Below are 23,203 nucleotides of genomic sequence, written 5' to 3'. Positions count from 1 at the left end.
TGAAATTGTCATATAATTACTTCACGTCTTTTGTGTGAAAGACAACTTTTGTGTCGAAGTACTGTAAACGTAGCCCTATATTGGAAAACAGATGTGTTTCTTGGTGTTAACAAAGCAAAAAAAGCACTACTGACTAAGTTTTTCTATAGACAAGGTTCTTGCTATACAGGAAGAAAATTAACACACAGACACAATTGTCATCAGACTTTAATTTCTGTGCTACATAGAAAGCACAGACAATATCCAGCCTCTCATACTGATGCCCAATGACATGAACAAACAGCTGAATCATGAATTACAGCTACAGCAGGTGGTCATTTTTGTGCTAAGACATCGGTGGGGGCAGGGTGTCATGCTGGAAAATGTTGTTTTGTCCTGTAGGCCTTTATCACTTTTGCATGTGCAAATGTATTTTGAACAGATGACAGGTCCAACAGTACATCATGAAAAGAGTGCAGGTTTTTATAAGAAAATATGTTGACTGCTCAATTCTATTGTATTTTTTTCCAATTAATCCTTACTTTTTAATAGATTTAACTTTTGCATAAGAAATAAAATATAAAAAAGGAACTGGGAACATGAAGTTAATATGTTGGGTATAATGAACTAACAATAAACTTTTTTTACAGCATTTATTTATTAGCTGTTCAAATGTTTGTTTATAATTAATTAACATGGTCATTGATAATATATATATATATATATATATTTAAAATCTATTAGTAGAAATTAATAAATGCTGTAAAAGTATTCATTTTTGTTTTATGTGGCTATTGCATTAACTAATGTTGAGTTATAAAATAGCATTATAAAGTGATATCAAAGAAAACATAGCCTTCCAAAAAGAACACGCTAAAACTAATTTTATCAGATTAAAATATCTGATTACCCATAAGATTACAAAAAACAACATTTAAAATTCCACTCCATCCTCATCATCTCCCACGCTGTCAGTGCCGACTTCTTCATAATCCTTCTCCAGAGCTGCCATGTCTTCTCTGGCCTCTGAAAACTCTCCTTCCTCCATTCCCTCACCCACATACCAGTGCACAAAGGCTCTCTTGGCGTACATCAGGTCAAATTTGTGGTCTAGACGAGCCCAGGCCTCAGCAATGGCTGTAGTGTTGCTCAACATGCAAACAGCTCTCTGTACTTTGGCCAGATCTCCACCAGGAACCACTGTTGGAGGCTGATAGTTGATTCCTACTTTGAATCCAGTGGGGCACCAGTCAACAAACTGGATGGTGCGTTTGGTCTTGATAGTAGCGATGGCAGAATTGACGTCTTTGGGCACCACATCTCCACGATACAGAAGACAGCAGGCCATGTATTTACCATTTCGAGGATCACATTTCACCATCTGATTTGACGGCTCAAAGCAGGCATTGGTTATGTCAGCCACAGAAAACTGCTCGTGATACGCCTTTTCAGCAGAGATCACTGGAGCGTATGTAGCCAGAGGGAAATGGATACGTGGGTAGGGCACCAAGTTGGTTTGGAATTCAGTGAGATCCACATTCAGAGCTCCGTCAAATCTCAGCGAGGCCGTGATGGAGGATACAATCTGCCCAATGAGCCTGTTGAGGTTGGTGTAACTCGGACGCTCAATGTCCAGGTTTTTACGACAGATGTCATAGATGGCTTCGTTGTCCACCATGAAGGCACAATCGGAGTGCTCCAGGGTGGTGTGGGTGGTCAGGATGGAGTTGTAGGGCTCCACCACCGCTGTGGAGACTTGAGGAGCAGGATAGATGGCAAACTCGAGCTTGGACTTCTTGCCGTAGTCGACAGAGAGACGCTCCATCAGCAGGGAAGTGAAGCCAGAGCCAGTACCTCCACCAAAACTGTGGAACACCAGGAAACCTTGGAGGCCAGTGCACTGATCAGTCTTTTGGAAGAGAGGAGAAATCAAGCTTACCAAAAATATTTCTACAGTCATTTTTCAAACTGAATCAGACAAAAAACATTACCAGTTTGCGAATCCGATCCAGAACTGAGTCAATGATCTCCTTGCCGATGGTGTAGTGTCCTCTGGCATAGTTATTGGCAGCGTCTTCTTTTCCAGTGATGAGTTGTTCTGGGTGAAAGAGCTGGCGGTAGGTGCCTGTCCGCACTTCGTCTACGTTCATAGAAAGCTGAACGTTTCAATCTGATTTTTACATTTTTTTTCATCATTGTGGTATTCACATGCTATTTTAAATACCATACCATACCAATCACAGTGGGTTCCAGATCAACAAAGATGGCACGTGGAACATGTTTCCCAGAAGCCGTCTCACTGAAGAAGGTGTTGAAGGAATCGTCTCCTCCTCCTATTGTCTTATCACTCGGCAGCTGTCCATCCGGCTGGATACCGTGCTCCAGACAGTAAAGCTCCCAGCATGCATTTCCAATCTGCGTTCCAGCTTGGCCAACATGAACGGAAATGCACTCACGCTGCAGAATGAGAAATATTTACTTTCATATTGATTTAACCAACAGATTATATTAAAATCATGTCTAATACAAAAAAGTTATGAGTTACCATATTGTATTTTGTCTTCCAGCCGATGCTCAGGGTTCGGAACGAAGCTCTTAATGTGTCAAAGTCTGACACCAAACATATTTATACCTGGAGCATCATGCGGTAACTGTTCTCTGTAATAAGAGAAGTCACTGATGTCGATAGTGTCTTCAGGCTGAACAATGAGGAAGACAAAAAGAAAAAGAATGAGGTTAATGTGTCCTACACTCAAAGGACTAGTTTATTGTTAAGGCAAGATATAAAACTGAATAGACTGGTGAACAATATTACAAAAACCTTCTTTGATCCTCTGGGGAACATTTTGACAAAAGCACAGCTGAGCAAACTATTTGCCTTGTGCAAAATCTTGGTTCATGTATTCTCAACACAAAGAAGCATATATCTAAGAAAGAATTTGTAGGTTACTCATGTGGAGGAGCCACTTTCATGAATTAATAATGGCTCCTCTTATTTCAGAGAGTTGAAGTAATGTGATACCCTGTGTGTGTGTGTGTGTGTGTGTGTGTGTGTGTGTGTGTGTGTGTGTGTGTGTGTGCTCTGAATGATGTTTGTTGCAGGAGATTGAAAAATAGTAATACAATACTTGCACGGATTGAATTGTATAGATGCTGAGAACAACACCTTAAATTTTCCTTTTATGTGGCTTCCTGAAAATCATGCATGAAAGCGCATGCCACTTCCTTTTTCTTGTAACCTGAGTATCTGCTGTGATGGCAGAGCCTGTGCTGTTCGGAAACTGTGATATATAAGATAATTACGTGGATTTGATACTTTTCTGTCTCTGTGACTATGTATCTGTTTACGAAAGTATCTGCCTCCAGAGCAATGTTAAAGTAATAGCTCACTCATGAAGAATGTCGGTAACCAAACAGTTGATGGACCCCTATGTCAGTGGGCCCCATCAGCTGTTTGGGTAATGACATTCTTTAAACTCTGTGTTCAGCAGAAGAAATAAATTCATGTAGGTTTGGAACAACGTGAGGGTGAGTAAATAATGACAGAGTCTTCATTTTGGGTGAACTATATCACTTTACTTCAGAAGTAAGACTTTTACTCTTAATACTGTATGTAGCTAAGTAGTAAGATAGACTTTTTTGGGTTTAAAGGTAGGGTGTTATCCATGTAATTTTTGTATATTTTAGGCTTATGGATTTTGGTTTTCTTACAGATAGAAATTGACTCGATATGTCACCACTCACTTGCTAACCTCATTCAACTTTCAACTTTAATGCTTTAGTTGAATTACAGAGATGGAATATATTATGCTGGCTCCTAGCGGTTGTAAAAGGTTTAGCGTTTATCGATTTGACCAGCAGATGGCAGAAGATTTTTTTTTTTTAGCACACACATGTAGTATGGCAAATTGTCTTCTAGAATATGCAAATCCAATAAAATCAAAAAGGCAACATTTTTGTTAATTTCCCTAATATTTAATAAACATCTTAGTTGGATATAGAATTTAAAAGCAGTTAGGGCATTCAAATCAGGTGTCACAGTCTGTTGTGTCAATAGCCAAGATCTCCTAACATTTTCTCAAGACTTTTGCCGTCTTGCTGAGACTCTGGATCGGAGACACTTTCAACCACCGTATAGACCCCAGACGCAACCGGACTGAACTGGAGAGCGACCGTCATTCGGTGTCTGGAGAGTGTCGGGCCTCGATCAGGGACACAGCCAGCCCAACAGATCGTCACGTCATGCCTGATCACCACGCCATGCCGGATCTTCTTGGAAGTCTTGACCTTGATCTCCACATCTTGCCTGAGCCCTTGTCACCAACCAAGATTGCAGAGCATTCACCGCTGGTCCCATTCCAGTCCTGCCAAGCCTACACCACTGGTCCCAGTGAGCCCTGCCGAGGCTTCACCGCTGGTCCCGTCCAGCCCTGCTGAGCCTTCACTGCTGGTCCTGTCCAGCCCATTTAAATGCCCAGCCAACATTGGACCGACGGCAGCTCCGTGTCCCATCAGGGCTTTCATATTTGCTAGGTGAAAGTACTTAATCAGAAATGCATTTAAATGCCAGAACAAAACCAATACTCTTTCATCTTTATTTGTTTGCTCTTTTCATACAGAACATTGTCCATGTGGGCCAAGCGAGTGTCCAGATGGGTAATGTTTCAGTAGCCTATGTGTCCCGCAACCACCTTTGTCTGGAGCTCTCTGCTTTTGGTATGTTTATCTTTAAAGTGTTAGATATAAAGTGAAAAACAATACGATTACACTTTTAATGAGTGATTTGCAATGATAATTGTTCAATCAGTAGGCTATTCCTTCTGTGTCGCCTTAGATAGCCCATTCAGAATGGTTTAAAAATGTAAACTATTGCAACTTGCTTGATTGAGAGAGTGTGATTATTATTCACCTTTACCAAAAGCTTATTTATTCAGCAAATTGCACATCAATGGTGTAAATTTTACTGAATATAACTGATCCATTGTGCATTGTGGCAAAAACACCACTAGGGGACAGTATAACTCTAAGCCATGTGGTGAGGAGAATAGTTTCATTTTCAGGTGATATAGTTTTAGTAAGAGTTTATATGTTTGAAATAATTTAATAAAATAATAATTGAACGTGCATGACTGCCAGCAGCCCCTAATTTACAATGTTGAAACTTTGTATATTAAAACATTTAAACCATTATTATATGGACCTTGGGCTGATGAATGAATACATTTAGCAGAATGCACTACATACTACAAATTCCAATACAAAAAAATTAGGATCTTGTCTAGTGGGACAAAGCAAAACAAAATGCTAAAAATTGTAACGTTAAAAAGTGGAAATTGTAATAAGACATTGAAAAATTCATGTCGACTTAAAAAAAAAAACAATTTATGGCATACCACTTTTATTTGTATAACGGACCTATATTATTTGCAAACACATAATCTCGTTTCCAGGTTCACATTCTCATAGCATGAGAATCAGCTACTTAGCCTACTGTAATATGCAGCTGATGAAATTAGGCAAAGGATCCACTAAGCAGTGGCCAACAGGTCTCAGAGCATCACAAAGAAATATGTTGGCCAATAGATTTACAACCATCAAGGTCAGCAAGCTCAAAGTGACGTCGTACCTCTTTCCATGTCTAAATTAATCACTAGAGTGACCTTAACCCTGTAGCTCATACACACACAGAGGAATGAATTACACTTTGATTAAGGTTTGCCACAGTTACGTCCTCGTCAACAACCCCGTGTCTCATGCTTACAATGTATTTGATTGTCTTTCATGCATTACCCTTCCACTTTCTGTTTTGGGTAGCATAAGAGAACATGAAAGTCTGTTTTTGATGGAAAATTTAGAGTAGGAAAAATGTCTCATATTTACAATTCAACAAAGCATGCTGTGTGATTGAGACATTATATTTCTTATGTAATCTAATTAAGAATATTTCCCATGCTGGATTTAGATGGAGCCCCTGGGAGCAACTAAAACACAAATGGTGTGAAACTGGCAATGGCATTCAGCTGTTAGCTGATTACATTGATTCCATTTATTTGTGACTGTTTTCCAGTCACTTCACTCCTGAAGGTGAGCATTTCATCTCCATGTAAACGCTTTGAGCTCATAGCCCTTCTGTAGACTCTGAGTCTCACTGAGCAGATTGGAAAACGCAAAGCGTTTTGGAATAATCAATACAGACATGGATCAATGCAGATAATTATTGATTTAATTCATTTACACACTCAACCTTCTCCTCATTCACTTATGCAATTAGAATATGAAATTGCAAACATAGCATATTTACTGAAGTATCGTTTGCACATTTCATCATCTATTTGAGAGTTGAAATTAGGAAATTGAAATAACATTTCACTGCACTGGTATGTGAGTAGTGTTAATGAGACCAGAAACTTGGCTACCGGGTTACTGATATTCAGAAAATCGGCTGAATGGATTCGAAAACGGTAAAACTCAACTGTTAAAGAGTTAAGGAGTTGTAAAATGAGCCTATTTCCAAAAAAAAAAGTGGATTTTCCCTTTAAGCAGGAATCTGATTTGGAAAAAAATCGTTCTGAAAGTGATTCCAATGATATTGTTTCTCTGTGCCGTTATAATTGTGGTGTAAACTCTACTATTCTTTTACATTTAGAATAATTATAAAGCTAAATATTTATCAGTGTAGTTATCGTCCTTGATGTGAACTTGCCTTTAATGTGAAATTTAGAAAATTTTGACCTGATTTTTTATTTGGAACTTTTAAACCATCTTAAATAGTCAAAGTCATGCCAGCTGTCATTGTGTTGTTTATATAAGGACAAACTCTTTTTGATCGGTTAAACATTAGCTAGGCGACCAACAAAAACGTCCAGTCTTCTCAGCAAATCTTCTCAGAACTTTGACTAAAACATTCTGTAAAGGTTCTCTCAATATTACGGACAAATGTTCTTGCGTAAACGCAATGTTAAATTTAAAGATAAATGTCCTCAAAACAGCATGAAAACGCTATTAACACATTGTTAGAGTAACATTCTTTAAATGTTGGTACGAGCAGTTTGGCCATACTTAATTTACAATTTCCACTTATGAGTTAATCAATCATCAGCTTTATTGGCCTCTGTTATGTAATAATTTTACTTTTTTTTATTGTTATGAAACCATATATTTTAGCACTATATCTCACTCAGCATAAATTCCGTGAGAACATTGACCGGATGTTTGCATAACGAGAAAATGAACGTCCATATAACCAGGGAAAATGTTAACCTTACAAAATGTTTTGTCTTATTGGCTACATAAGGAATTATCTAAATCTGGGTTGTTAGGCTCAAGACATCTGTTCTTGGTGTGAGTGTGTGTGTGTGTGTGTGCGTGTGTGGTTGTGTGTGTGTTTTTAGGCTTATGGACCGATTTTTTTGACCGTTTATATGGTCTCTCAAAGTTCTCATCATGGTTTACTAATGGATTTACAGAATTTGTAACATGGTTTAATTCGGTGACAGTTAAAGCACGCTGGTAATTTATCAGCCTTGTCTTAACGTGAGGTTTGATAGGGTCTAATTGGTGGATTAGGGCCTTGTTATAAGTGATTAAAACTGATGGGATTGTGTTGCTGTGAGAGAGATGATACAAAACAGGAGACACAGCACGAGTTAGGGGTGTCGGTGGGAATTAGTTGATTAAAGGAGCCTCTACAATGGCAGGCCTAGGAGGAGGCGTAGGATCGTGATTTATTCCTGCTAGTGGGTGGTGGAACATTTGTGTATTCTTCCACACTGTTGTCAGAGCGAGAGTGAAAAGTCTTCATCAATTTGTACCCATTATCATGTCAATAGAATAAGAGGGGTTGGGCATAAGCACACACACACACACACACACCTCTGTTCCCTCCTTCTGTGTGAGTTTTTGAAATAATTCAGTGGGATCTTTCCCTGGCACACATTCTCTCTCTTACTCGCTGTCACACACATACACACACCCTTCAGAGTCCTTTTACTGTAAACCTTATTCATTTTCCTGAAACAGTGGCATAGACAAGCCTTCATGTTAATTAAATGGACGGGCAGTGTTGGAACACCAGGACTTTGATACAATGTTGCATATTTTTATCAGAAAATGTGTAATATTGATATGCAACTGTGTGAGCATACATCTAAATATACTAAATGTTTTGCAAATGTTTCTACACTTAATCTATAATTAGTTTTCACACTCAAAGGTTATAAATAAAAGCTGACTTTGGCCTGCATGTAGCTGCAAAATTTATTTGCTAATTTCAAGGATTTAAAAGGACATTTTCAGAGTAGCCCATGATAACCCTTACGAAAAAGAAGTATACTTCAAGTTTTAGTATATTTTAAGTATACTTTATGTAGGAAGTGTACTAATACTTTATGTAGCAAGAACTAAATGTAGCAAGTACACTAATACTTTACAGTATGTAGCAAGTATACTAATATCGATGTACTAGTAGTAAACTTGAAGTGTACTATTTAAATACTGCTTGAGACTAAACTGGCCCATTTTTATTATATAAAACTATACGTTTAAGTGTGCAATAGCCCGTTCTCGTCCCAAGGCGTCATCTAACTGACACACATTTGACCATGCGTCAACATCCGACGCACATGGCACCCTTTAGCGTTAATATGAGACGTGTCTCCTGGTGGTCTAACCCTACCCCAGACCTAAACCTACCCACGCGGTAAACATGATTAAGCCAAGTAAACTGCATTTTACATTTAAGTATATCCCCATCAAAAGATTGGGTCACTAGTGTAGTCCAAATATTTAGGCCTTTTTGTCATTATAAGTCAAGTGCAATTTTTAGTATATTTCTGAGAATTACATATAGACTGAAAGTATACTTTCTCATTTTTAGTTAAAAAGGAGCATACCACACTTCGACACTTGAATAAACTTCTTTTTAGTAGGAGTAAGTTAAGTCAAAGAAACAGAAATAGACATTTCTAGACATGCAGAACAGGAAAAGAAAATTTGAAAAGCACCTGAATCCCGAATCAAAGTGCATTTTAGTCCAATTCTGAACTTAATCTCCTGGTCTCTATTATTGACACTTTACACAATAAAAGACAGATTATGTATTCTATAACGTTAGCTATGCGGAGATCCTTTAATACCTCATACGCACTTAAAGTTCTCTGTGATTTGTTTTCATTGACCTGTAAACAATACCAGGTGTTAAAATGTCAACCATTTCCAAAGACAAATGACAATCTGTCCTTTGATGCTTATTAATTGAGGACTTCTGTTCCCATTGAAGAGTCACACTGCAGTATGGCTCTTTACCAATGCAAACAGCATAAACAAACAAACTCAGAGACACAAGTACGCAAGATTAAATTTGTGGGTGAGGTCATATGATTTAATAGAGAATTCATTGTCATTTTATTCTTTATTCAAAAGACCATTTTAGATGATCTAACTGCTGCTGAATAAACTTGAGGGAATGAATAGAAATTAATCCCCCATTCAAGTTTTCTTTGTCTGTAAGGAAGAAAGAAAAAAAAACAGCTGATACTGTGCTTACAGTATATATAAACTATTATAATGTACTATACTACTACTACTATATACTGTTATTTTATTCTATTAGACTTAATTAATGGCAAATGTTTTTCCTGTAGCACAACTGTTATAGCTAACAATGCCAAGGTCACATGTTTGATTTGCACACCAATAAAATGTGTATACTGTAAACTGTAAAAGATCCAACTCACATTTTGTTTGAAAGTTTCTGTTTTTAAAGTTTAATCAATTTTTTATCATGAAAAAGTTTGTACAACTAATGACCCTAAGTTGAGAAAACTCAAAAATGTCCTGCAGCTGGTTGCTTTAAACTTTTAAGTTTTCTCAACTTTATTTTTTACAGTGTGAAATGTAAGTCACTTTAAAGCATCTGTCTAATGCTTACATTTAAATACTTGGCAATTTCAGTTGCTTTTTTTTTTTTTTTTTTTTTGCATCGTACATTTTTTAGGCAAAATGTTTTTGTATTAGTGAAATCCATTACACTAAGCATTCATCAGTGCTTGCAAAGGACATATTAATCACAGTATAGGGACAGCAGGACATTTAACTAATGCATGACCAGATGTACCATTTAGCAGTGCTGCAGTGTTTTAATTAGTCCAATTGCAGCGAGTGTCCAACCCTTCAACCACACCACCGCATTTAAGGGTTAAGCAGCCTGATAAATGGCTTCTTTCACTGAATACAAGCTTTTGGCTGGGCTGATTTCGTCTGTCATCCCCCCCATCTCTTCCCCCTCCCTCTTGTCTATGGGGTCAGTCAGTGAGACGATAGTTGAGAGATTCCCAACAGTAATCTTTTTTCTGCCTGATTGACCTCAAGTCCTATTCAGTAGAAAGCAACTAAGTGACATCTGTTGACTCTGCTTGAAAAGGACATTGCAGCCTGCATTTGTTTAAGTGGCTGTACACCCTTTGTGACCGCAGTGTCCCCTGCTTTTATTAACATGATGAGCTGTTAAACACTCCAGCTTGTTTTTCGGAGATGACATTAGCTTCTCTTGATGCCAAGTGGACAATTCACAGGAGAACTAATCCAGCTATAGTCACACATTATTAATACAAATCGTATTATTTATCAGGCACTTATGAAAGAAAACCAAGAGATATTAGTTGCCTAAGAAATCTTATTTGGAGAAAACCAGGTGGTGGAAACCTGTAGGTTTCCCAGTTAAAGGGATAGTTCACCAAAAATGAAAATTCTGTCATCATTTACTCAATGATGGAAGTACAATGGAAGTCAATGGGGTCCATCAACTGTTTGGTTACAGACATTCTTCAAAACATCCTAGTTCATGCAGGTTTGAAACAACTTCTTATTTTCTGGGTGAACTATTCCTTTTAACTTGCAAAACATGCACTAAAATAGCTTGTGCTTTTTAAAAAATCTTAGAATGCATGTATGCAATGTATGACCTTCCTAGATTTGACTCCAAACATGTTGTGACCGTTCCTCAATAAATCATCCGTCTTAATCAAAGTAGAACCCTCCTCCATCACTAAAGCAGTGCAGCGAGTCCAATTGAACTACACAATGCGGCATAATGGAACTATTTATTTCCATAATGCCGCATTGTCACGGTGATGTTGTGCCCTCGGGACGATGACGGAGAGGCGGAAGGATCGAGGAGAGGTGACGAAGTGCTAGAACAGAAAGGGTGGGGGGTTTCTAATTAGCGAATGAAATTTCATGTTGGGCTCCATAGGAGATAAATTAGCTTTTGACAGCTCCTCCCTTTCAGCTTGTCAGAACCTCTGACAGAATGGCCAGTTAACGGATTGCTAATTCCTCTTTTAGGCCTCCCTGGTCCGGACTGCTGGTCCAAGACCATTTCCTAAATGGGCTGAAGCCATATGTAGAGCTGGCAACATGCCACTTTACACAGATGCATCTAAACAAACCCCATCTCATGCATAAAACGTAACTGTTTTGGTGGTGATTTCGCATGAATTCATTCTACTTGATTCGTATGGAAACGAGATCGTACAAATTATACGTTTTAGCCACCAAGTTACCAACATGTAAAATTTGCCACGGGTGTGTCTCAGTTACAGTACACCTAAAGCAAACGATGACTGCACATTGTCAAAACTTGGTATAGACCTAGTACCTCCCCTTTTCAGCGCTGCACTCATTGTGCTCTGTATTCCGGTTTGTACTTCCACATCACGAAGGTAAGATCTTAGGAATTTATGAATGAACCGCTCGTTTTAAAATCTGCTCTACTGACATTAGTTAGTACATCCACTTCAAACATTACAGTGGTAATGATAACTTTCATTAACTCTACAATAAGGAAATCCACTTCACCATAATTACTCTTTGACAACGATGCCATACTAGAAACGGAAGTTCAAAAACCAAACTCGATATGGCTAAGTGTTTGTTTCTCTGGTGCATAAGGTCTAAACCTTCTTCATATGTTTCCATCCAAAGTCGGGAATTTAACTTGTGCACAAAATTGTAGTATTGCATGAAACAGTTGCGAATAAGGAGTTTCCATCCCATGTGTTCAAGAGAACAAAATCATCACTTCCTGGGAAACTGGCAAAAAATATCTGTGCATTTCTGCAATCGAGAAATCCATTATGGCTCGTCCTTACTACATCATAAACATCGCAGACAAAACACAATAAACCCTGCCATTTTATCTTGCATTCCGATTCTTGTACACTCTAAAAAATAAAGGTTCTTTATTGCCATGGTTCTATGAAGAACCTTTAACATCCATGGAACCTTTTCATTGCTCAAAATGTTCTTTACAGTGAATTTTACAGTATGAATTAATAGTGAACACAGGTTCTTCAGATTTTTAAAAGCTGAAGAAAAAAGTGGTTCTTTTAACATCGAATCACTGAAAGTTTCTTTCGGGAGCACTTTATGGTTCTTCTACTGTCAAAACCCCCTTTTGGAACCTTGGCTCAGGCATTTCAGAATGATCGAACCAAAATTTGTGAGATAAATAAAATTGGTTCGCTGGTTAATCCACTTATCCAATTACACTGAGGCAAAGTCATGAGTTTGTTTGTTTTTTGCACATTGAGGGATTTATCCGGTAAATGTGTTTCAGTATTAGGCATGTCTTCTTATCAGATAAAAAATGGATATGCCTCAGCTGAGTGCATAGATTTTTTAATGAGGATTTGTAGAAATTTTGCCCCTCTTGCCGTTTCCATTCCAGACCAGCAATATCCCAAAATGCTCAAAAATAGGTGGATGGAAACATGGACATAGTCATTGATCTTAAAGGTCCCCTGACATAAAATTTCACGCACGTTACACTGCACAATGAAGCTGTATGTACATCATCGTGTTTGCATTGGTGAAAGCATTAGAGAGAGTGCAGAAACTGCGTTACAATAAGATAACTGACTGTCATCTGCTTGCTCAATGCTCATCACAGCAACATTTTATGTGATGGGAATAGATCTAAATACTTCAAAAACGTCTCACAATTTGGTAATCTCAATAGCTGTAATAGTAAAAAACGTATAGCTGTAGTAAAGGTATTCGAGAGCGTTTCACATGTAATATGTAGCTTCTGTTGAAACACAGTATGGAATATACCAAGTTTCATTCTGAAATACATTTTTCAATTCAACTTTTCACTATTGTTAAGGGACAAATATTAAATTTGAACAATGGAGCATTTTCATAGTGTTCCCAAGACACAAGTTTCAGTAATGTTAAAGATACTGAATTATTCACAAGTGAGATTTCTTTCTGGATGAGAACATGCTTTTTAGGACCCTTTCTGTGCCCCCTATACTTGATCCCCTGATAGATCATCACACATTTAAATATAAAATACACCTCAATGGAGTCACTCTGCAAATTGGCATAGATTTGCAAAGCAAATATTAAATTTTAACGACAACCTTCCAGACAAACACAGAGATTTAATGTGTGCATGTCATTATCTAAGAGAATATTTAATGAATTCCTGATGGAAATCCGATGCTGTAATTTATGAATGACAGGTTTATGATATAAAAGCACAGACATAATCAGTACATAAATACATCACAGGCTGTACACAGATATTTGTTTTAGAGTAATTCACAATGGCTATTCAAATATTGGCTATCCATGGGATAATCAAATGGTTAATGATGTGTAGCTATACATTTCGATTTGGGTTAAAAACTAAAGATTATCTTTTTTTGTAGTGTTTTTGCTTTTCTGCTTTCTGAAGATATGCAAATCTCATTCTTTTCTTTTTAAGAAAGCATTGCTTAGCATGTGAACTCTGGGAAGGGTGCACAATTCAGAAAAGTGAGGCGGTTTTGAATTATGGCTGCATGTGGTCCCTTCATTCCTGCCACAGTGTCTGATTAAAAAACATATAGTCTGTTTGTGGGTGGGGCTGCTTATCCTACAGCAGGATTAGGTGCAACCATTCGGACGAGCAGGGCTAATTGAACTGTCATATTTAATTTGCTCACCTCTGACAGCCACACACACATATACAACCCTGGATGAATCTAGGATGGTCCTGGAAGATAAACACAGAGTCTGATTAGATGTAGTAGTTATCCATCATACCTGTCCTGTTATATATCTCCAGACTGACCAAACACACATACCCGTACACAAAGGCCACAGCAATTCAGCCCTGGCTTCTGTGCATGTTGTTAGATTTTTGCTTTGGTAATTAAATTTCACCCTGACATATAAAAATACGGCTATACTTTGGAAGTTACGTATTACATGGTTCAGGAATCAGGAATGATATCCCATAAATTATTGTGGCTCAGGAGCAGAAATGACCCCAAAGAAATGTACTGATTAAACTGTTTTAATATTTTTTATGTCTGGAAGAGATTGCATTGCATGTATTTAGTTTATTTATTTACTATTCTTTTTTTAATTAAATGTATACATTTCATTGGATGTTTCATTCAAATAAAAATAAATCCACATATTGTAACTTATAAACATAAGTTTAGTTGCTGCCTTAAAGGGATAGTTCACTTTGAAATTGTGAAAAGTTGAAAACCGTGTCATTTAAATGGCCCCTTATAGTTGAAATGACTTCCACAGCCAATTTGATTATATTAATACATTTAAAGGCATAGTTCACTTTCAAATTAATTTTTGATATGTTTTAGCTTACCTCAAGGGCATCCAAGATGTAGATGTCTTTGTTTCCACAGTATTTTCCATTTTGATATTTTAGGTCAAACCGTTCTTGTCTGTCAGTCATATAATGCAGGGATATGGGGTCCACCTCAAAGAGCATGCACAGAGAAGTCCAAATTAAACATGATTTAATGACTCGTAAATGTAAGTACACATTGATGGCCTAAGACACGAAATGAGAGGTTTTTGTGAGAAAACGAACAGTATTTTGTTCCAGAGTTTAGGTCCAACCACAGAAAAGGACCTGTTCCCCCGACTTGGGGACTGCAAGCTGGAGCTGAACCAGCGAAGACTTGGCATATAAACCAGCGATTTGAAGGGGTGTCCCGATACTTTTAGCAATATAGTGTAATTTGCCATGTTTTACTGATCTTATAATTTTTTTAGAGTGACCATGATTGGTATAGCATTTGATTTATTTATTTATATGAAATGTATAATACCATTATTGGTATTGCGCATTCATTTATTTGTATGAAATTTATAATGCCATATTTGGTATTGCACATTTATTTATATGAAATGTGTAATGTCATGTTTGTACTGCACTTTTACTTATTGTAGGTATTTTTTTTTTAATGAAATGCATATTGCCATAATTGGTATTGCTATTTTATTAATTAATTTATTTATAATGTCATAATATATGTTGCACTTTATACAGTACATTTCATTAAAATAAATAAATAAATAGAGTGCAATAGCAATTATGACAATATACATTTCATTAAAATAAATAAATAAATGAAGAGTTCAGATGCAAAAGCCTCTAAATGCCATTTGAAATTTTCTTCTTTAATGATGATTTTTATCAAACTTGTATATTTAAGTTCAGTAATTTCACCTAAATGGCAATGGTAATTACCTATTAATTGCTATTTAAGTGAAATTACTGAACTTAAATATACAAGTGTGATAAAAATCATCATTAAAGAAGAAAATTTCAAATGGCATTTAGAGGCTTTTGCATCTGAACTCTTCAAATAATACCATTATTGGTATTGCATTTTTTTAATTATTATTATTATTTTTTACTATAAAATGTAATTCCATATCTGGTATTGCACATGCATTTTTTTTTTTTAAATATCTCAACTGATAACAGAGAATTATATGTTTTAGTGTTTTTTTTTTTTTTGTTTTTTTTTTATCTCAGCAAAAGAACCACCCACGATGCACCACCAGCACCAGCTCCTGATGTTGCCACCATTTTTTCCGGAGCAACAGATGTTTGTAGCAGCTCTGCGGGACTAATTATCCATACCAGTCATCCTCTCTGTGTAGTACGTGCACGTGTGTGTTGAACTTTCTGTTATGCTTTAACTCAACAACGGTAGGTTTTACCAGTAATTATCCAGAAACACACCCCTCTTGCCTCAGCCATTGTCTTGATGTCTCTGCAACATAGTTGTCATTAATCAAACGATTCAACGCAGGCCTGAACTGGTTAACCTGCACCGCCCAGCCCTGGTTACTGAGGAAGTTTTCAATTCCCTCTGGTCAATCACAAGGACACAAGAGTGCCTCAATGGGATGGTTCTGAATGGAAATTAAAATAAGATGCAACAATTCAGTGGAATCCAGCATGCAATTTTAACTTTTGGTAGGTCTGGACAAAGACTTAAATTCGCTGAGTAGGAAGGCTGGAATTGGAAATTAGACCACAGCTTTAAAGCTGTCACTGAATCCTACACAAGCATAGGACATTGCTATTTTTTTTACATCTGACCTAGAGCAAGAGGTCAGACAGTTCCGAAAAGGGCAGCCCATGTTGCATTTGTGTATGAATAGCTGTCTATTCAGTGACTCTTTTACAGTCTCTTGAATACAAGTGTTGGCTCCCTTCTGGACAGCCAGAATGCTGAGTGGTTGCACTTTTGGCAGGCTTGTTAGGCATCTGTGGTCTCCTTTTTTAGGAAGAGGACATTTTTTGTAGATCTGTCTTGAAAAAGGTGTTACCATTTTACTCACTCTTCAAATTTCAGAGTATACAAATGTATTAAAATTAAATATCTTAATCTCATAAAACAAGTAAATATTGACTTGTATTCAGTCCTCACATTTGTAAATTGCTTTTTAGCAATAACCACTTTTCCTTTGTGCTATGAAACATTTCATTAATTTAGATGTATTTCACTCAGTTCAACTTGGATGTTTAAGTCCTTTCAGCTTAAATAACATTAAACAAGAAATTAGTATACTTAATTGTTATGCAGCTTATTTTGATTTTTTTTTTTTAGTTAAAGCAAAGTAAAAACATATATGTTGTCATATTTTATTGATCATACAAATTTGTACAGTGTGGTTCTGGCTTCTTTTGTGTCTATTTAGTTCTTTGCACGGGCATTTGGGAGGCACCTTTTACTACATTAATTTATTTATCGATATTATATACCTTTTTTTAACAAATTATTTTCAATTGAATAATTCTAATTTATCTTCTTTTGAACTTTAGTTTCATTTTCACAGCTGCCCTATACCCAATCTCAAAGATATATGCTAATGTCATAATGTGATGATGTGATTATGTGGCCTGTGTGGTCCCTGTCCTTTTTAACACAACACTGCATTAAAAAAAGTTGTATTAATTGTATACTTGTATAAAATTTATAATCTACTGATTAATACAATTATATTTGATATAACTAATTCGATACAGTGCCTTAAAATAATTTTATTTTTATTTGATTTATGTTGGAGAGAGTAGATTTCAGTCTGAAAAAATAAAACAAAGTTAAAATCATCATCTAATTAGTTTTTATTTCTGATTGAATGAAAAGCCACCGCCACTGAGACAATAACAAAGCCACTATTATTTGCAGTGCTTAAAAGTGGGGATTGACACAATTGCAAGGTTTTTTTTTTTGTTTGGTTTTTTTCCTTTTTTTTTTCTCCATCAAATAGCACTTTTGAGCTGTTGGAAACTTCTAAATAGGCCTATATGCCATTTATTTTTTCTTCCAGAAATGAAAGAAAATAAAGGCAGATATTTGTATTATCTGTTCTGCTGTGTAAACTCCACCACTGTTAACGATTGACAAGTAGAAGCCTAATAATTGACCTTTATCTTCCTAATGAACTAAGATTAATTAAAACCTCAAGGTCTTGTCTGGGAACTCACTGACAGTGCTGAGAGCATGACCAGACTTCCCATGAGAAAAACGATTTGAAAAACAAATAGCTGGGAATTAAATTGTTTAGACGACTTAAAACAGCAGTCTCCAGGTGTGAAAGCCACGACATTGAGCTACTGAATAATATTGCATGTTTCTCGTTTTTGAATCATTTTTTTTTTCTTTCAAACAACGTACAGTAGCCTACTCCTTTCTTCCGTGTTGGCACGCTACCGTCAGATCGTTATTAGACTATCTCCAGTCTCAGCTCAGTTGTTTCGACGGTTAGGCTACTGGAAAAACAAGCAGCAAATTCAAGGCAAATAATGTCAGAACATCACAACTGCAGCATGAACGTTTGCGTGTCGATTTATTTGTGCATTAGGCCTAGTATGTTTGCACCCGATAAGAAGAAATAGGGGTGAGCGGGTGGTCATGCAAACACACCGCACTGCTATGTGTGAGAAAAGTAAGGCGGCATCGCACCTGCGAGCCCGCAGAGTGGAAAAGGTCAACATGTTCGCCATTGTCCCTTTGACAAAATTTGTGTGAGTTAGCAATGTATTTGAACCTAGGCTATTAATACACCATTCAGGAAAAAAAAAAAAAAACAACAACAAAAAAAAAAAAACAGTAAGAGTGGAATTTATGTTTAATTTATCCTCTCTTCAACTCTTCAATGCTCTAAATAAGCTACTTTAGTCAAATTTGAATTGCCATCTGTGACATAACAAGAGCATATCCAGTCTATTAGGCTTTATCAGATAAATGACTGGCTATTCAGAACCAATAATTTTTAGATTACAAGATTTGTGCACGTCATTTAACATTCATCTCTTTATAATTTGCACTAAAAAACACTTTAGGTTTCGATTCTATTATTTCGATTATTTTTTTAAATGGTAGGCCTATTTGAAATATTTCTAAAGTTGCCATTTTAATTAGGCCTAATAATTGGTATTAGCCTACTGATATTCAATAAGGCTTAGGCCATACTTGCACCTAGCCTAAATCTTAAACATTTTTTCCAGGCCTATAGCCAAGAATTTAATTAGGCTATAGGCCTACTGATGAGGAAAATCACGTTTAAAAAAATGTCATATGCCGTGTAAACCCAATCTTTATACAGTGAAATAACCCCCTCGAAATCATATCGATAATGTGAATGAATAGCTTTGTAGTTATTTGTGAGATATCTTGCTGATATGCTGTAAAAATCCTTTTTTTTCTGTAGGCTACACATTTGATTAGCCTATCGCTTAGTATATTGTTGTTTTTAACGTTGCTGTTTTATTAATATTGTCCGTTACATATGGCCTAGCCGATTGCAAATAATTCGGTAGACACAAATAATTTTTATAAAGCCAATTGTTGTGAACAAATGTTTTGTGTGGCCAATTTGTATATTTTATCCATTGACCGATACTTAAGAGATGTGAATTGTATGGCTTGATGTTAAAATAAATTCCTGTGTAGTGAATTCATTAGAATGTTTTGGAAGATTCTCAACTACAAGGGTAGCCTATCCAAATGAACCAATCAGGGAGTGTTTAGGAGGAGCGTGCAGGAGCGCGAGACAGTCAAAAACTGATGCCTGCTCGCGCTCCAGGCAATAGCGTTGCGTCACGGGTGTAGAGATGAAAACACTCAGTCATTGTAACAAAATATCCATAACTGTCTTAAAGAATTAGATAATATTACCGACGGTCAAAGTATAAGTTAATTGTAAATGCAGTCCTAGTGTGAAGGTAAAAAGGGAACTTTTAAACTCATATTTTAGCACCTACCGCGTATACTTAAAGTTCGGCTCCATGGATAAGTCGAAGAACTTTCGAATAGACGCTCTGTTGTCGGAGAGCTCTCATCGGATAGTTCGCGAGGATTCCCCGGGACTGTGCAATGAAGACATTGACATCGAGCCCGCAACATGCAAACGGACACAAAACTCTCCTACCCGCGCTTTCCAGCTTCAGACAGGGGTCATCCCCAAACCAGGCATGCTAAACGTTTCTCACCCAGGATTTACATCACTTTCTCAAGGGTCTATGCAAGGAATGTATCCCTCACCTATGTACTCCATCACTGCTTTTGGAGCGCAACATCCCACCTTCGCGTATTCTGGTTTTGCGCATCCGTACCCGGAGCACCTGAAAGCAGCAGCCGCGGCCGGCTCATTCCCGTTAGAACACTGGCTCCGGGCAGGACTCATAATGCCTCGCCTTGCAGACTACAGCGGTATGTGTGTCTTTCTATATAGACTTTAGAATTTAAAAAGTATTGTCGAGCCACTGGAAATGTCTAAATGGTGACACTAATAGCTATGCAATTTTAAAACATTTTTTTTTGTTGCAAGTTTGCTACAAGTTTTCTTTTTTCATAGTAGGCTAAATAATATTACAAATACTTATAAACCTTTATATATATATATCCAAAAATATTCATGTTCTCTCTGCAAAAAGTGCACTCACATGCCATAAATATTCTCTAGCATAATTGAATCAGTATTTACTGCTAACGGAACTATAATGTAAGCTTGTTTTTATTTTCAGTCTTTTCATAGGATCATAAATGACAACTCCATTAAAACAGCCTTCATCGAAACGAAAACTATAAAGAAACACTTAAAACAGCCTGAGCTTCATCAATAAAGTTATCTGGTAGCATTTATTGAATTTTCATTAAGTTAATGGTGCTCTCTGGTGTTTTATTGTCCCGCTAAAGCAATATCTCCCAGCCCTGTCATCAACAATAAACTGAAGTAAAGCTGTTATGATTATCTATTAGGGGGGAGTAAGAGGTGAATATGTTGTTTGCTGCGTCTGCTCGGTGTCTTATCCGTATGTCTTTGATTTTTTGGCACAAGTCTTAGTTACACCTTTTTTATAAACACTCTCTTTTCAGGGGCACCTCAGTCTGGTTTGATTGGAAAGTGCCGGAGACCACGCACAGCTTTCACCAGCCAGCAACTGCTAGAGCTGGAAAACCAGTTCAAACTCAACAAGTACCTATCACGACCCAAACGCTTTGAGGTGGCCACGTCTCTCATGTTGACTGAAACACAGGTGAGAAGAAAGCAACACACTCGCATGTCAATTCATAACAATTTTATGTGAATTGATAGCTTTATATGAAATCGTACAATCTCAATCTGCTTACACCCCACTGCTGGTTAGGTTTAGGGGTAGACCTTTTCTTTCTAAAAAAGCATATGTTTCTTACAAATCACATTGTACGGATTCATATGAAATCGGTACTTCGTAAAATAGTTGTCTAATGAAATTGGATTGGGAGAAATAAGGGATTTGTTGCCAGTCCCTCATGCTGACTGCTACACAAGTGAGGAAAAAGCAACACACTCTCACACTGAAAAGTTGCTGCCTTAAATTTTGTAATTTCAACATTAATTACATTGAACTGACTTTGAAAAAATTGTTGAATCGTGCACTGTAATATATGTATATATATATATATATATATATATAAATATAAATATTAAAAAAAATATATAAAAATATTTTCATGATTAGGAATCACAACATTTTTTCTTTTTTCAAATCAACTTAATTTATTTAGTTCAGAGAACATAACATTTTGAGTTTCTGATTATAAATAAATTTCCTTCATTGTATTAACTCACTTTTTTTAATTTCAATGAACTTAAAATTTTAAGGCAACCAGGTACTTTTTTAAGTTAAACCAACAATATTCTTTTACAGTGTGTATAATTTATGTAAAAAAAAAAAAAAAACTATTATATTATTTTAACTAAATAACTATTTTAAGTTTTATCGAAATGGTAGCAAATTGGTTTGAATTTGAATATCATATGTTTCGTACAACATGCCCGGTTAGGTTTAAGGGTTGGACCGCATGCTTTTTTTAAAAGAAAAATCATGCATTTCCATACAAATCACACTGTACGAATCACCACCTTGTAAGTTACACTTTCTCATGAAATCAGGTTGTGAGAAAGAAGGGATAAGGTGAAAAAAATATATATTGCGGAGAAAGAAACAACTAAATAATTTTGATAATTATTCAAATAAAAAGAATATTTGAATATTTCCAAAAGCTAATACCAATTGATCAACTTTTATGCAAATGATTTTGATGTTTGTTATGTATTTTCCAGGTGAAAATTTGGTTCCAGAACCGACGGATGAAGTGGAAGCGCAGCCGTAAAGCTAAAGAGCAGGCTGCGCAGCAGGAAACAGATGGCTGTAAGTCAGGAAAACGAGGAAACAAGCCTAAAGACCTCAGTCGCTGCAGTGCACACGATGACGATGAGGATCTGGATGCAGAGGAGGAAGATGAAGAAGAAGAAGAAGAGTTCAGAAAATCCATTAACGTCGGTGTGAGCCTACCTCACCCTTCGGACTTCCTGCAGCACAGCTCCGCGCTGAGCTACAGCTCTCATGGCTCTTACTCTGATGACGACCTGGATGAGATCGGAGGAGACCGAAAAATCCGGCTGGGGTTATGAGGGATTAATGGCAGCTGTATAATCTGCATGTCCATTCATGAATTGGACTGCTAACTACATGAAGGTTTAAAATACAACACCTCAAGACTGAAAGTTGTTGATGTCAAAATTAAATTCAATGAGGTTTATAGTCGAAAAGTCTTAAATAATTCATGAAAATGGTCTTCCAGTTTATTTGCACTTAATATTTTTTTTCTTGAAGGCTGCTTGTAAACTGCAACTCTACACTATTTCAAACTAACTTGATCAAACTCTTTACTATGTATGTTAATATGGACATTTTGGTTGAAAAAAACAACAACAACAACAACAAAAAAACAAAACAAAAAAACAAAGCAGCTGTTGAACCAAATGAGGAGGCCTTTCCACTGAAAGTCATAGGCTGGATTGGTCTCTTAAACACATTTCGTTTGAGTGGATGATGAGGAACAGAAGATTGTTTAGAGGTCATCAGTGTCAGCTTTCTTCCAGTAACCATTGACTAAGAAACAGAGGAACTGCTAAATCCTCAGCAAATATTGAACAAGGGCAAACTGTGAACGGTTCATTAGCTAGTCCATTAGTTTATGTCATGTTGTTGCTGTTGGTGTCTTTAATGTTATTTAACTGTTATAGATTATTATATCTAATTTATTCAACGTGATATCAGGACTCCGTTTGAAGGATTGTGTGACCTTCAAAGATTGCTGGTAAAATATGTACTTGGAGACAAAGGGAAATAAACAAAATTGAAGATGAGTTTCAGGCATTCTCTCAATTGCTGTCATTGAATCCTTTTTGTTCTTTGGGGATGTGAAAATGCTGCAGTGTATGCAAAGATAAATGTATAGGCTATGTTTATGCATCTGGCACATGAGCGAAAAGGTGTAAAACTAAATGAATATTACCCGCATCCTATATTCATCGCCCCACTCTCCTCTCCCTTTTAACCTCTAGCTGA

General features: G+C 36.7%; 2 protein-coding genes and 1 long non-coding RNA gene across 3 annotated transcripts; 2 read left to right on the top strand and 1 right to left on the bottom strand.

The window, feature by feature from the left end:
* Window positions 1–745: 745 nt before the first annotated feature.
* Window positions 746–2,726, bottom strand: LOC120487337 (tubulin alpha-1D chain-like). The gene is made up of 4 exons (XM_039683649.2): window positions 2,525–2,726; window positions 2,214–2,436; window positions 1,971–2,119; window positions 746–1,888 (listed from the first exon to the last, which is right to left on the bottom strand). Exons 1-4 carry the CDS (start codon window positions 2,525–2,527, stop codon window positions 914–916), a joined length of 1,350 nt encoding a protein of 449 aa, XP_039539583.1. The 5' UTR covers window positions 2,528–2,726; the 3' UTR covers window positions 746–913.
* A 1,164-nt stretch (window positions 2,727–3,890) lies between these two features.
* On the top strand, window positions 3,891–17,187 carry LOC148978367 (uncharacterized). Its single transcript, XR_016169407.1, has 3 exons — window positions 3,891–4,695; window positions 5,942–6,063; window positions 15,824–17,187. It is a non-coding gene; the product is annotated as an uncharacterized LOC148978367 (long non-coding RNA).
* Window positions 17,188–19,051: 1,864 nt separating this feature from the next.
* mnx2a (motor neuron and pancreas homeobox 2a) lies at window positions 19,052–22,598 on the top strand. Its single transcript, XM_039683181.2, has 3 exons — window positions 19,052–20,015; window positions 20,682–20,842; window positions 21,913–22,598. Exons 1-3 carry the CDS (start codon window positions 19,592–19,594, stop codon window positions 22,261–22,263), a joined length of 936 nt encoding a protein of 311 aa, XP_039539115.1. The 5' UTR covers window positions 19,052–19,591; the 3' UTR covers window positions 22,264–22,598.
* Window positions 22,599–23,203: the final 605 nt, after the last annotated feature.

The sequence above is a fragment of the Pimephales promelas genome, chromosome 7 (assembly GCF_988280905.1).
Source record: "Pimephales promelas chromosome 7, fPimPro1.hap1.1, whole genome shotgun sequence".
Classification (NCBI taxonomy): Eukaryota; Metazoa; Chordata; class Actinopteri; order Cypriniformes; family Leuciscidae; genus Pimephales; species Pimephales promelas.
This window is presented reverse-complemented; position numbering and strand designations above follow the sequence as displayed.